Source organism: Gekko japonicus, unplaced genomic scaffold (genome assembly GCF_001447785.1).
Source record: "Gekko japonicus isolate JY-2015 unplaced genomic scaffold, Gekko_japonicus_V1.1 scaffold340, whole genome shotgun sequence".
Classification (NCBI taxonomy): domain Eukaryota; kingdom Metazoa; phylum Chordata; class Lepidosauria; order Squamata; family Gekkonidae; genus Gekko; species Gekko japonicus.
Window position 1 is genome coordinate 493,898 of NW_015161961.1, and position 14,915 is coordinate 508,812.

The 14,915-nt window shown below is 45.4% G+C and overlaps 1 protein-coding gene across 1 annotated transcript in view; it reads right to left on the reverse strand.

The window, feature by feature from the left end:
• STXBP4 (syntaxin binding protein 4) overlaps nt 1-14,915 on the reverse strand; it is a 210,631-nt gene that overhangs the window by 128,214 nt on the left and 67,502 nt on the right. Inside the window, exon 17 of the mRNA XM_015429546.1 lies at nt 5,456-5,521. Within this exon, the coding sequence (XP_015285032.1) occupies nt 5,456-5,521 (66 nt within the window). The remainder of the gene's footprint in view (nt 1-5,455; nt 5,522-14,915) is intronic.

The window sequence follows — 14,915 nt, forward strand, 5'->3', positions numbered from 1 at the left end:
AGTGAGAAAGGTGGACTGTAACTGAATTAGGTAAGGAAATAAATAAATAAGCCTCTCTGTGATTGGCGGGCATTGGTACTATTGCTGTGGACTCCCATGCAGTTGCTATATCAGGTCCTTGGATTCAGGTCTTCTTTGGCATTTCTTTTCAAGACTGAAAGAGCACAGGACCCGACTAGTTACTCTGCCACTGTGCAGGTGTTCAGGGCTTAGGACTGCACTGTTAACGACATGTAAAGGTACAAAGGATCTATGATGACCCCAAATCCCCATTTCCTCTCAAACCTGTCCCACTGTTTTCTTGCACAATTCAATCACATTCCTGAAAACTCATATCTGCTTTTTTACTGTACAATTAATATTTTCAGATGGCTGCGATTTTTAAGATGTTTAATTACTAAAAAGGAACAAAAGGTGATGATTGGGCAGATTTAATGTTCTAAATTTTAATGAGGGATGACCAAAAAGAAAGTCCCTCATTAAAAGACATCCCAACATTTTTAATGGTTCAATGATTTGAAAGCATTTAATGTATCAGCCATTCAACAGCTGCAGCAACAAGGGGCGTGCAATATTTTTAAAACTGGTATTTTTTGGTTCGGGTGTATTGGACCTGAAAAAATTTCAGGGTTTCCAAAAAGTTCTGGATCCCAATACCAATAGACCCAAGAAGAAAAATGTCAGTATTTTTTTAAAAGCCAGCCCGTTCCTGAGGCTGGCTTGGCTTCTCTTGCAGCCTGTTTTAAACCGGGCTGCAGGAGAAACCAGCACAAAGCTGAGCTAGTAGGGAACAACTGGCCCCCAGTGGCACAACTGATCCTGGCTGGGTTTGCTTCTCCTGCAGTCCAGTCCTGCAGGAGATGCCGGCCTCGAGAGCCGCTGTGCCGTTCAGAGCAAATGGCAAAGTCAGCGCAAAGCCCAGTCTGTGGGGAGCAATCTGCTCCCAGAGGCACAGCAGATCCTGGGGCTGGCTTCTTCTGCAGCCAGGTTTAAACCGACCTGCATATGAGAAGCTAGCCCCAATCCAAGCCAGCGGGAACAATCCGCTCCCCACCAGCACAGCAGATCCTTGGGCTGTCTTCTGCAGTCCCTTTAAGCTTCAAAGGAACTGCAGTAGAAGCCTGCCTCTCTGCTGTTTTCGGATCCACCCGGTAATTCCCGAATATATCTGGGACATTTGGGATGCCAAAATCTACCTGAAAATACCAGTAAGGTATTTTTCAGGTAGATTTTCTGTTTGAGTAGATCTGAAAGCACACCCCTAGGAGCAACTACTGATTGCATTAAGAAAAGATAACCTAGTACTGCAGTATCTTTAAAGTTATCCAGTGAATATTTTTGTTTATTTCTCCAGGGCATCATGATGCTAAAAATAGAGGCCACTTCCACACTGTCATTTTTGTCACTCATTTGTCCTTATTGGTTTGGCCCCCCCCCTCCACATGTGTTTTGCTTCCTCTGGGACTACTAGAGAGTGCAAAACACATTGGGGGGGGGGACGACCCTGAAGCAATAGGGACAAACAAGTGCCAAAAATGACAGTGCGGAAGTGGCCAGAGTTGCACTTACCTGTAACTGTGCTCATCAAGTGGGACCTGTGCAGTCACACAAGGCTTACTGCACATGCACAGGCGTGCTGCAGAGATTTTTTAAAAAATCAAAAACTTTGGAGGGCACTCCTCCCCCTCCTCCACACTGCTTTCCCACATTTTCCAGTGTAAAAGGAGGGGGCAGAGCACCCTTCCCTCACTTCCGCACTGCTTTCATTGGAGAGAGCTAGTCTAAACTTATTATAATGATTAGATTTTACAGCATAGCAGGATGTCCAAAGTTTGGAGGGCATGTTCACTTTCATTCTGGGTCTAAGGAAGGAATACTGGCAGATTGATATTTTGGTTTAGGTGAAATTTTGAAACTATCTTGGACTGAAATTCAAGGGAAGGCTGTAAAACTACCCTAGAGGTGAAAATTTAAATGGGGGAGGAAGTCATGACAAAGTGCCTGGTGTTTGCTGACTCTCCTGGCTGATGTTATGGCTACAAAGAATATAGTTTTCATACAGTGCAGTTTGAAAGATCAAATGCCCATTGGTTCAGAGTGTTTGCCCACCACCAGCAAGGGACTCCATTGGTGACTAGGGGGTTGTACTGGTTGGACCTGGATTAGAGGAACACCTTGGATTCTCTTTGGGTTAAGATTGATTTCCTCCTGATGTGTGTGTGGGAGCAGGCTATGGCTGTCAGATGTACCTTGACTAAGGATGAGAACATACTCCGGTGGACAAAGTGTAGGAGATGGTTGAAAATTTGACCAAGGGGGCACGACACTGGATCTGTTTCTGATTCCCCGCTGATGAGAAGCACATTCACTTTGAGGAGTATAAGCACCATGTTGAAGGCTTTTTAGCATTTAGTAGTGCCTTTTTCACAGGTTCTGAAAAGCAATCATCAAGGAATGAATAGCCAAACTGTGAAATGCAGGTGCTGGCAGGGACCTTGTTATAGGAGTTTATGGTGGGGTAGAAAGAGGTGATCTTTGCCTTGACACATCTTGACCTGTGTGAGGAAACACACTTGCCTTGGCCAGAATGGAGTTATTACTATGGACACATTCCCTGACCTCATCTTACATAGCATTTGTGAAATCAATGTAAGCAGGGGAAAGGCACAGCATATGTCCCCTCTCTACTGAATTTGGAAGGTGCGCCCCAGTGAGTTAGGATGCCAAGTACCTGGGAACAGAATAAGGCACATTTCTTTTCTGTGTCTGTTGTAAACACAACTCTCTATCATGTCTTGCTTTGGGAGTGAACTGTTTGCATACATCAAGACATCATGCTCTTCACTGATGCATAGTAGACACAAAGGTATGGTTCTCCATATGAGGGACTGTCGCCCTGCAAGATGTGCATTTTTTACAGAGAGCAATCTGGGCCATGTTATTTGAGGCTGGTTGCTCTGAATTCTCTTTGTAGTGAATATGGTCTGCCGAAAGTTGAAGAAAGATTTCCCTCACACGGAGCTTCAAATGAAATAACTTCTTCTCCACAGTAGCATTGAGAGAACTGAGGGAAGGCACACTCTGCCTTCCTTTTACGCTGGAAAAACAGCACGGAGGAGGGGGAACAAGCACGCTCCAGAGTTTTTGAGCTTCAAAGTGTTTCTGCAGCAGGTCTGCACATGCACTGTAACCCAAGTAGGACTGCACACATACCATGTTGGTGAACTTTCAAAAACAGAGAATGGTGAAAAAAAATTAACTTGTTAAAAAGCTAAACCAAGCAAAACCAAAAGGACTGTCACTACAGCACAAAGAATAGCATGCTAAATATTTATCTCACTGTTCAATGAATGAGAAAATGCCTCCCTTGAGAGGGGGTGCTTGCCCCTGCCTTGAAGTGGAGAGTGGTGCATCCACTCCTAGTCCGGATCCAGGAGAGTTGAATAGCTGTCATCCAGACTCAAGTGTATTGTTCTGGAACAAGGTGACTGAATGAGTGATTACTGGGCAATTTCAGGAAATCCTGAATGAAGTGAATTCTTTGGATCCATTCCAATCTGGTCATGGGACTGAAACAGCTTTGGTCACCATGGTGAATGACTTGTACCGGGAGATGATGGGCGCAGTGCAACCCTGTTCATTCTCCTGGACCTCTCGGTGATGTCTGATATCACTGAGTATGGTGCCCTTCTGGACTGCCTTTTAGGGTTGAGACTGGGAGGCACTGTTTTGTGGTTGGCCTCTGGCCTACAGGGTCCCGTAAAGTTCCATTTTGTCCCCATTCTTTTCAACATCTACATAAAGCTGCTGGGAGAGGTCATCTGAAGATTTGAGCTGAATTGCTATCAATATGTGGATGACACTCAGCTCTATCTAGCACTTCCAACAGATCCCAGGGAGACTAGGGAAACTGTGAACAGGGAATCGGAATAACTCCTGTTCTGGCTGGGGTTGCACTCCGCCTAAAGGAGCAGGTTCATAGCTTGAGGATGCTTCTAGACCCAGGCCTCTTCTTGGATAAAAAGGTAGCTGCAGTGGCCAGGGGTGCCTTTCAGTAGGTTCAGCCTTTCCTGGGTGGGAAAAATCTTGCCACTGGGGTGCATGCCCAAATTACATCTGTATTAGATTACTGCAATTCTCTCTACCTGGGGCTGCCCTTGAAGACTGTCTGGAACCTACAGTTGGTACAGAATGCTGACTGGTATGGGTCATAGGGGCAATATCGCTCTACTCTTGTTTCATCTACAGTGGCTCCCAATTTGCTTCCAGAATCAGTTCACGGTGCTAGTGCCCTATATGCCTTGGGGCCAGCATAACTGAGGCACCGCCTTCTTCTCTATGAACCTACCCATCCACTCCATTCATCTTTAGAGGCCCCGCTTCAGGTGGCCCCCCCTTGTCTGCGACTAGACAGATGGCAACCTGAACCTTCTTGATTGCGGCACCAAACTTGAAACTCCCTCCTCAGGGTTGTGTTGCGTATATATATTTTTTATTGAATCATTTAAATATTTTAAATATATACTATGTTAGATGCTGTTTTATTGTCTTAACCATTTTACTGTTGAAATGTTGTTTTGATGTTTGCTACCATGGTGACTCAATTTGACTATTTGAGTGGAAAGTGGCATAGAAATGTTTTAAATGAATACATAAAAACTGACCAGAGTATCTCTGTTAAGCATGTATGCAGGAAACGTTCAATCAATTTCTGCTGCATGTTCAAAACAGAACATACTGAAATGTTCCATTATTTTGTCAGTTTCCCTCAGGTTTTAAAAACTGGGTCTTTGACTGTGCGTCAGAAATGTGGTGAAATGCTATTGGGAAAATCTCATTCTTCAATTTCCAGGAAACCTGAAGCCTTCACAGGGAAGTCACCTGTCAGTGCTGTACCCAGACAATCTGGACAAAGAAATAAATACTTGAGAACCTCACATGACAGCAACAGGAAACACAACTTCTCTAGAAGTCCTAACCTTTTTTCCCCACTATCTGTTCTTTACACAGAACATAGCAACACTGAAAACGTTCTTCTAATATTGAGAGAAGATATTTGGATTAATATACCAGCTTTTGACTAACCAATGCAACCAGTCAATTTTGGATTCTCTAGATGGATTTTCCACTAAGCTTCATTCTCAATACCAGTTCATGAGACATACTATGAGCTATTTTATGATTTTAAATTAACATGCCAGGAAATGAAGGTTTTGACTGCCTTTAAGGTAGGTGAAGTATCTTCCTGGTTTCTGGTGGCAATTACGTTTTTAATCCCAGTTTTCTAAGAAAGAGCACAGGGCTGTGCGTGTTGTTCTTTCTCTCCTCCATTTTGTCCTGGGATTTATGCACACATACTACTGTGAACTCTTGGAAAGGTGAAATAAAATGTCTTGGGGAAAAAAAAATGGCTCGGGGGGGGGGGGAGTTTTATGATCACAGAAACTGCACCTACTTGTTTAGTAGTTTGCAGCTCTTCAGTTAGTCGTTCCCTTATACATTCTGATTCAGTCAATTCTTCCTGTTAGTACAAATAGAGAAATGGTTAGATAAGCAGCAAACTCAAGAGGCTCTTCTGTGTCCCTTGATCCCATATCAGAAAATCTGATGGGCACTGGTACAGGTAGACCCCTCCCCCAATCAGATGCTACCAAAACGTTACTGGAATTGCCTAAGAAAGAAGTATTCCATAATACAGGGATCATTTTGGTGTGCCAGTTGCTTCATTCAAGAATGCCATGTCATTGTCTCCTCTTTCCCAATTTGGATAAATGGCCTTGTCCTTTTTCCCCCAGAAAGCCTTGTCCCCATGTCCTTTGTGTTTGCTGTACTCAAAACTTTCTTTTCTCTTACTGGCAATGCCATGATTGCCTTTTTAATCTAAGTCCCAAACACAGACATCTACCTGATAAGGTATTGGTGTGCCAGAAAACAAAGTCGCAACAGAGAAAGATGAGGGCTGTACTTATTGGGAACAAGCTGAGCTCCAGTGGTGTTGAAGTGCCTAAAGGACTTGCCTCATACCCATCTGGGGATTGGACAGGTTCAGGTGGTAATGATGGGTATAAGCCATAGTCATCACTTTCTCCAATGCTACTGGTTCCAAGAAACCAAGCTTGGTTGCTTGGGTGGAGAACCAGCTCCTGGTACTAAGCAAAGTGGTCTGGCATGTCTCTGGACACACTTCATCTTTTCATTTGCAATGCAGTAGTGGCAGCTGGGTAATGTATCCAACACCACTGGTTCTACTAATATGTATCTCCATACAAGTATGTCTAACCAGCTACAAGGATCTTGTCTTTGTGCTTTCAAAAAAACCAACAAAATGCTAGGTGTTTCACCAGTATTTTACAGCTAGAGGGAGAAGTTCTGATAGTGGTATGATAACTAGCTTTGATATTTAGGCCTGAACTATACAACTTGGAACAGTCCCTCATAGGCCTTGCATGCATACAATCACATACAGTATTTACATGTGCTCAAAGCATTTCATATGCACTGCAATCCATACAACAATCCTGTAAAGTAGTTATTATCTCCATAGTGGAGATATGGGGCTGAGGGTCTCCTAAGGCCATGTAGGGCCAAAGTAGATGATATGTTGCCCCTGGGGCCGCTGCCACCAATTTTATCTCTGGAATTTCCTCAGTTTTCAAACACTGTGGTGGCCCAGTACTGCTTGGTACCATAGTATGTTTGCGTATGTGAGGAAGAACTCTTGAAAAAAGTGCTTGGGGGAGACAGGAACCCTTCCCACCCCCCACTGTCCTGAGCAAGATTAGCCCCCCCCCCCGTTAACTTAGGGAACTCCAGAGGTTAATGGTAGTGCCATACTGTTGAGTTGGGCCCTAGTGAGTTAATAGCAGAAGCATGATGAACTGGGATTGCCTAGTATACAGATCTTTTAGCCAGCCATTGGTCTATGGTGCTGAATGGGCACCAAGGGAGAAGGTGATGGGCACAGCTTATGCCCATCACCATCTTTTGAACCTGCATAACCATTAGTCAGGCATGAGGCAGACCCCCAAGAGTTTATTACTGCTTGTGGTCAGGGAGACAAAATAAACTAGACTAGTATCTATGTGACATTACCTTTGTAGTAGGCAGTCACTACCTGAGACTACCTTTGCTCTCAGAGATTATGCAGAACAACACCTGATCCCACCCTTTCTCTGCTGGCTCCAATGATCTGTCTTGGAGATGATCCTGAAACTTGTTTTCTGGGCTCATATGACACCAGTCAGATAATCAGAAGCCCCTGGCCAATGAAACTGTCATGGATATGGCCAGAAATGTATGGAGTTGACAAAAAAGATCGTTGAGGATGTTTCTGCTCACCAGAGACAGAGTTGGTATAGTCTCTCAGCTAAACATGCCAAAAGGAAGTTTAGAGACTCAGAACAGAATAGCCTTAGAGAGGGACAAGAAACAAAGAAGTAGCACAATTATATAGTCTCATGTAGATTAGAAGCCCTCTAACCCATTATAAATAGATATTATGTATGGAAGCCCAGGTATCCAAGCATCTGAGAAAAGAATGTCCAACTTCAAATAAATGAAGATATTGTTTAAAGACAGGGTGTACTGGTTGGGGGCCAAAAGATATTCATATGTATAAGAAACTTGTAATCACTCTTTTTAAATTGTTAACGTATAAAGTAGTGAGAATGAACTAACAATTTTTATATATTTCAGGTATAGATAACTTGGTATGGCGCTTGGAGTTATAATTGCTTAGCCAAGATTGTGCACCCTTATCATGTGGGACAGCTAGTTATTGTTAGGAGAGGATTTAAAAAACCTACAAATATGAGAAATTGATCTGGAGCCTTTTCTCAGAATGGGTTCCTTGCTTGTCATCTGCTTATCTTTGAGTAAGGTAATTTTATGGACACATGTAATTGTTCTCTTTTAATTATCTGTGGAGCTGTAGTGGATGGTACAATTTTCTGATGACATGCTCAAGTGTTAAAAATATTATTATGCTATAAATTAAGGATTAAAAGGGAAGAAGAGATTCCCTAATAGAATCACTTATGTACTAAACCCACGGAAGCCTAAAATGTTCTTGAGGTGTACTTCTTGCCACGAATTAAAAGATTTGATATAGGAAAGCTGACTAGATGCCTAGGGCCTGTATTTGAATCAAGCCTGCCTAGGGTCATCTGGATCAAAACAGTAACCTATTGTGTTACCTGGGCCTGGTGTTTGGTAACACATTTCTCACAGTCAATGTGGGCTGAGGGAAGAGTCTTGAAAGCTGGCAGGTAGGGACTGACTGCAAGACTTAAGGAGTCTTTTCGACAAAAACTTAAAGAAATCGCTTTGAGAACTTCTGGTTCAAAAGTAGCATGAATAATAAAAGCAAACAGAATGCTGCTGTACGGTTCCTATGACTCACCTTCTCCTAGAAGGTGGGTGCCACATTCTAATAAATGATATTTTGTACCAGTATACAATCTCATCCACTACATGGGAGCTTTCATTCAGGACAGTGCAAGGGAGCACAACAGATGAAAAAAAATGAAATGGGTTTTTGAGAGCAGCAGGAGGAGCTAAATAGCCTGCCACACGTACTAACATTTTAAATCCTGAAAGAGATAAATCAACAAGGCAGTGAATGGCAACATGTTATTACCATCTGACAGCTTTCTCAGAGGACTGAATGAAACAAAGTGGTAGCTTTGTTCAAACAGCCCCCCCCCCCCAGCATTTGAATGGCCCAAACAACACTGCTGGAAGAACATTTGGCAACTTCAATAAACAGGGTGACCCACTACCCTATTTCTACAGGCAGCCATCATAAAAAGGATTTTAAAAAATGCTTAGACAACTTGGCAAAGAAGGATCCTAGTCTTTCCTAGAATGTAACTTCATTCTGAAGCATGACTGCAAAAATACACATTCTTTAACAGGAAGAGCAACTTAAAGCAGCTCATGGGCCTGAGTTAGAACAGGTGTGCTATAGAGTCAAAACAGGTCCTCCTTTGTACTGAAGCAACCTGTGTGAGACTGTGTGCAGAATCGGCTTATTCTGGACTTTTCCACACTGGGATCGTCTACGATTGTCTTGTGCAAATGGCTGCCAGAAACATTTGCAAAAAATCTGTTCTTGGTTGTTCTTATATTGAATTACCAACCTGTTTATAGAGGCTCAGCTCTTCATTAGGGAACAATGCTAGTAACAGAATCAGGATACTATGCCAGAACCAGTCCCCTTTCTGCTCATGTACTAAAGTTCATTGAAAGGTTTGGAAAGAATAAAGGCCTTTTTTTTTTTTGCCCTTGCAGATGGTGGCCAGCTGCCATATTTACAGAAGAACCACCAAATAGTTATCATGTTGGCCAACTGGGCTTTGCCTTGAGTATAAAGTTTCCTGTGGGCCAGACTATGGAAAGCAGAGACCAACATTTCCATTAACAGGGAAACTAAAAACTTGTATAAACAGCCCATCACAAGGAAACAGAATAATTATACCCTATGTATAGCTAGCAGTCTTCAAATGTAGGTGTCATGGTTTGCCCAGTTCCACTGGGGCAGACTCTTCAGGTGAACTCTCATCATTCAGATGACCTTCAGGGCCTCTCAGGCCCTGAGATTTCTGAGGCACACGCCCCTCTGAACACTCCACAGGTGGACCATGTGATCCTGCCACGGCCGTGGATCCCTCTCCCAGTAAGCCAACAGACCAGGAGGATCCACTTGGAAAGCTCTCCACCTTGTCTGCACCTTCTCATGACCTGGAGCCACTGTATGAGTCCTGCCAATGTCCAGCAACCACAGAAGTCCCCACAGACCCTTGGGTCAGAGATGGAGGAGGACCAGGGCAGAGACAGGGACCCAACAAAAGAGCACACAATGAGCAGCCTAGGATTTACCTCTCTTCAGTCTCTCCCAGGAAGGAAATGAGGTATTCTTGACAGGAACCATGGCTTTAACCAGGCCCAGCTTCTTCTGCAAGCCTGCAGAAGCATGGAAATTTTGCTGATTCAGTAGCTCCCTTAAGCCTTGCTGCTCTTACCTTAATTTCTACCTACCTGATGCCTGCTTGCCTCCATAGCCTGCCTCCTGTTTATTATGCACTACTCCTGCCTGCCTTGTACCTGGCCCAACTCTCATGTGTCTGCCTTGTCACCTTGTCTCCGGACACCTGCCTGCCTGCTGAGTCCTGTCTGACTGCTGCCCTCAGGAAAGCTGCAGCCTACTGGCTGCAAAACAAGACAATGGGACTAAAAAGACAGGGAAAGAGCATCTATTGCTGTGTGTTTGAGGGAGTAGAGGATAGCTGAATACCCCAGAAAGCACTGTGTTTTTCCACTGTTCAGTTCCTAGAATGAGGAGTACTGAGGCCTACCTGAAAGTCTTATGCAGCGTTCCGTGCACCTTGGTGTTTAGTCATGCCAGCCACATGACCACGGAAATGTCTTCAGACAGCGCTGGCTCTTTGGTTTTGAAACGGAGATGAGCACAGCAACCCTAGAGTCGGATTCGACTGGCTTTCGAGCAAGGGAACCTTTACCTTTTTTGTTGGGGTGGTATGGAAGTACTGTTGTTGCACTTCAGTTGTGAAAGAAAAACCCTCTGCACATGCCCAGAGACACTCCTCTCCTCTCTGTTACTATTTCATCACATGTTCCAAGAATGATGCTTGACATCAATGGTGGCTCAGCATCTCACATTGCCTGAGGTATCCCTTACATGGCTACTGCTGCCTTGTCTCTGTTACAAGTAGCTGTTGTCTGTTTGCTCATATCATTACTACAGTTGCCACTGCTGCCCCATGGAGTTTATAATACTCCTTACCACCCCAGCCCTTATTAAAAATAGCACTGCAAGCTGTGTATGTCTTATAGAGATTCCTGTACTCTTTTGAGAATTTTTTTTTGAGAGAGTCCAGGACCATGTTGGTTGCCTGGGCAACAGAAGTTTCACAAGAGTTTGAGAAGTGGCATGTGTGGCTTGCCATGCCATTTGAAAAGAGGCCCCGGAAAAAAAGGAAGTGGTTCAGAGGTATGGCATCAACTTTGAATTCAGAAAGTCTTGTGTTCAGTCCCCAGCTTCTTTGGATTAAGGGTGTGCATTAGGCTGTATCTGAGCTGAAAAAATACTTAATCAGTATTTTTGACTATTTTTTTGCAGCCAAATATAGATTTGAGTATTTAAAAGTCTTGCGGGTGAACTTGCCATTTGGAGAAGGCATTTAAAGGGACTGCAAGCCCTTTAAATGCCTTTCCCCCTCCATTGAAACCAATGGATGATGCGGGAACCTTCTTTGGGGGCCCATAGAATTGGACCCCCAGTCCAAACCTTTTGAAACTTGGAGGGAGGGGGTTGAGAAGAGGCACCAGCAGCTATGCTGCAAATTTTGTGCGTCTACCTCAAAAAACAGCCCTCCTCAGCCTCCTGGATACCCTCAGATAGATTCTCCATTATATTGTATAGGAAAAACAGGTTGCTTACCTGTAACTGATGATCTTCAAGTGGTCATCTGTGCAGTACCACACATAGGTTGGGCACCTGCGCACGACCTCGACTGGAGAAACTTCTAGAGCTTTGCCTCAGAAAGCTTTTGGCCGGCTCTCTTCCCGCCCTGGGGAGCAGGCACGTACTGTGCATGCCTGGAGCAGCAGAGAGAGCCACCTACCACTCAGTTCCTTCGACCGCTACCGGTAAATCCCATGAAGCCAAAAAAAGGTGAACAGGAGATGCCAGCAGTGGGGAAGGCTGGGTGGGATTGTGGTACTGCACAGATGACCACTCGAAGATCATCAGTTACAAGTAAGCAACCTGTTTATCTTCGTCGTGGTCTCTGTGCAGTCCCACACATGGGTGATTACCAGAGCTGAACCAGTTGGAGGAGGGAGCTGGCAGCTGGAAAAGATACAAAGAATACTGGTTAAGACACAGCATCATCAGTGAGAAAAAACACCCACGGGTCCTACCTGGGGACGCAGCAGGGTCAAGCAAAAAGAGATCGCAGCACCGACTGGCCAAATGCAGCATCCCGTTGAGCTCGGACGTCGAGTGCATAGTGGGTCACGAAGGTCAATCCCGAGGACCACGTAGCAGCTGCACAGACGTCATCCAATGGAACACCAGCCAGGAAAGCGGTGGATGTCGATACCGCCAGTGTAGAATGGGCAGTGACACAGGTAGGGACGGGTTGACGTGCAAGCTCATAGCAAAGGACTATGGTGGAAGTCACCCATTTAGACAAGCGTTGAGAGGAAATCGGCTCCCCGACATGAGGGGGGCCATAGGCAAGGAACAGCCAAGAATATTTACGTATAGGCTGAGTCCTATGTAAATAAAAACAGAGTGCTCTGAGCACATCGAGGCAGTGGAGGGCTCTCTGAGGTGCATCAGTCGGATTCGGAAAGAAAGAAGGTAAGACAGACGACTGGGACAGGTGAAAAGCAGAAACGACTTTAGGCAGGAAATAAGGAACTGGTCTAAGGACAACCTTCTCCTTATGAAAAATTGTATAGGGGGGATCAGCCTGAAAGGCAGCTAGTTCCCCTACTCTGCGTGCCATCGTAATCGCTATAAGGAAGGCCGTCTTCCAGGAGAGCAACCTGAGATCAACCGTAGCCATGGGCTCGAACGGCTTGGACATAAGTTGAGTGAGAATGAGTGACAGACTCCACAAGGCACCAAGGGCTTCCTAAGGGGACAGAGCCGGAGGAGACATTTAAGGAACGACTTTGTGAGATGGTGGGAAAAGACTGTGGATCCCTGTATCAAGGGATGGTAGGCGGAGATGGCCGCTAAATGGACCTTTAAAGACAAGGATGCAAGGCCATTATTTTTTAAGGAGACGACATAGGAAAACATCTCATGGAGAGACGACTGGACGGGATCGAAGGAGTGATCAGAGGTATACGACTGGAACCTCTTCCACTTCAAATGTTAAGTGGTACGGGTAGAGGGTTTCCTGGCATTTAGGAGGACTTCAGACACTTCAGGCAGAAAGTCTAGTGCAGGATCTTCCAGGCAGTTAATCAGAAGAAACCCGGATTGGGGTGGAGGATCCTTCCTCGAGCCCGAGAGAGGAGATCAGGAATGACAGGCAGCGGGCGGAATGTCCGGTTGTAGAGATGAAGGAGGTGTGAAAACCAGACTTGGGGCAGCCACCATGGAGTGACAAGGACGCACGACATGGCATCAGCCACAATCTTCTGAACGACCTGGGAGATATCAAGGGGAACGGAGGGAAGAAGTAGACTAGGGTTCCCTTCCAGGTGTGGAGAAAGGCATCTCCCAGCGACTGAGCAGATGGCGAACCACGGCTGAAAAAGAAGCGACACCGGGCATTGTCTGCAGTTGCAAAGCTGTCGACGACAGGGTGACCGAACTCGAGAAAGACAGGTTTCAGGTATCAAAGGTGGATAGACCATTCGTTGTCCGACGAGTGGGAGCAGCTCAATTGATTGGCATCGAAGTTTTGAACACCCGGAATGTGTATCACGGAAAGTGTGATGGAATGGCGGATGCACCAGCGCCAGAGATCGATGGCTGACTGGCAAAGATGAAGGGAGGCAGTCCCGCCCTGCTTGTTTATGTAGTGAACGGTAGTGGTGTTGTCGGAGGCAATCTGAATGACTCGGCCTCGAAGCACCGGGAGGAAAGAGCGGAAGGCGAGATGAACCGCACACAGCTCCAGGACACTGATATAAAGAGTGGCCTCGCGACGAAACCAGGTCCCCTGCACCAAAAGGATTCCACACTGGGCTGCCCGACCCCAGAGGGATGCGTCGGTGGAGATCGAAACTTGCGGAGGAGGATGCCGAAAGGGCATGCCGGAGAGCAGGTGCTGAGGATGAGACCACCAGGCAAGGGAGTTGATGACAAAGGGTGGGATCGACAGGAGTTTGTGCCAAAGGAGAGTGAAAAGAAACAAAGACCAAAGAAGGAAGATGAACAAATATACTTAGCTGAGGCAAATACGGAGAGCAATAGAAACGAGGTGTGAACACGCAGGTGGTCGAAGAAGAACTGAGTGGGAGGCGGCTCTCCCCCCCGCTCCAGGCATGCACAGTACTTGCCTGCTCCCCAGGGCGGGAAGAGAGCCCGCCAAAAGCTTTCTGAGGCAAAGCTCTAGAAGTTTCTCCGGTTGAGGTTGTGCGCAGGCACCCAACCTATGTGTGGGACTGCACAGAGACCACAACGAAGATCCATTGACTATAATGGTTCCCACAGCATATAATGGAGCTGGAAAAAAATCGGGATTTCCAAAAAATCCCAAATCTGAATACCATACCAGTATTGGGATTCAAGAATATTGAGAAAGTACTGATTTTTTTTTTTGGGGGGGGGGTTCCATATACCCGAACCCCCCAAATACTGATTTATTATTTTTTGCACACCCCTGCTATAGATAAAAGGTCCAGCTAGCAGGTGAGGTGAAAGACCTCCACTTGAAATTCTGGAGAGCCACTGCCAGCTAGAGCATAAGACTGCTGACCTTGGTAGATCAATGGATTAATTCAGCACAATGTGTTCATATGATGCAAGGAGAAAGATCTCTGGCTCCAGAGCAAGGGCAGCAGACATGTGGCAGGTAGGCTGTGGACAGTTGTCTGGGGTGGGAGGTTTGTCGCAATTGGGTAGGGAGGCTACCACTTCCCCAAATCTGCTGCCTGATGTGACTAACTCAGTTTGCCTCATTAGTCCCATCTCATTAATCCAGAATTAATCCATCTGAGACAGACAATTTCTAAATAATAAAAAATCTGACAGTCTAAGTTTCACCCATTAAACTTAGTATGGCTTGTTTTTACACGGGAGTGCAAAATGCACCTTCATCATGGTAGCAGCAGCAAACACCACCTTTCTCACTGTGGCTGCTGCTGCAGCTTCCTCTCCCCACCCCTTATTTATTCACTGCATCTGCATAAAAAAGCAGCAGCAACTT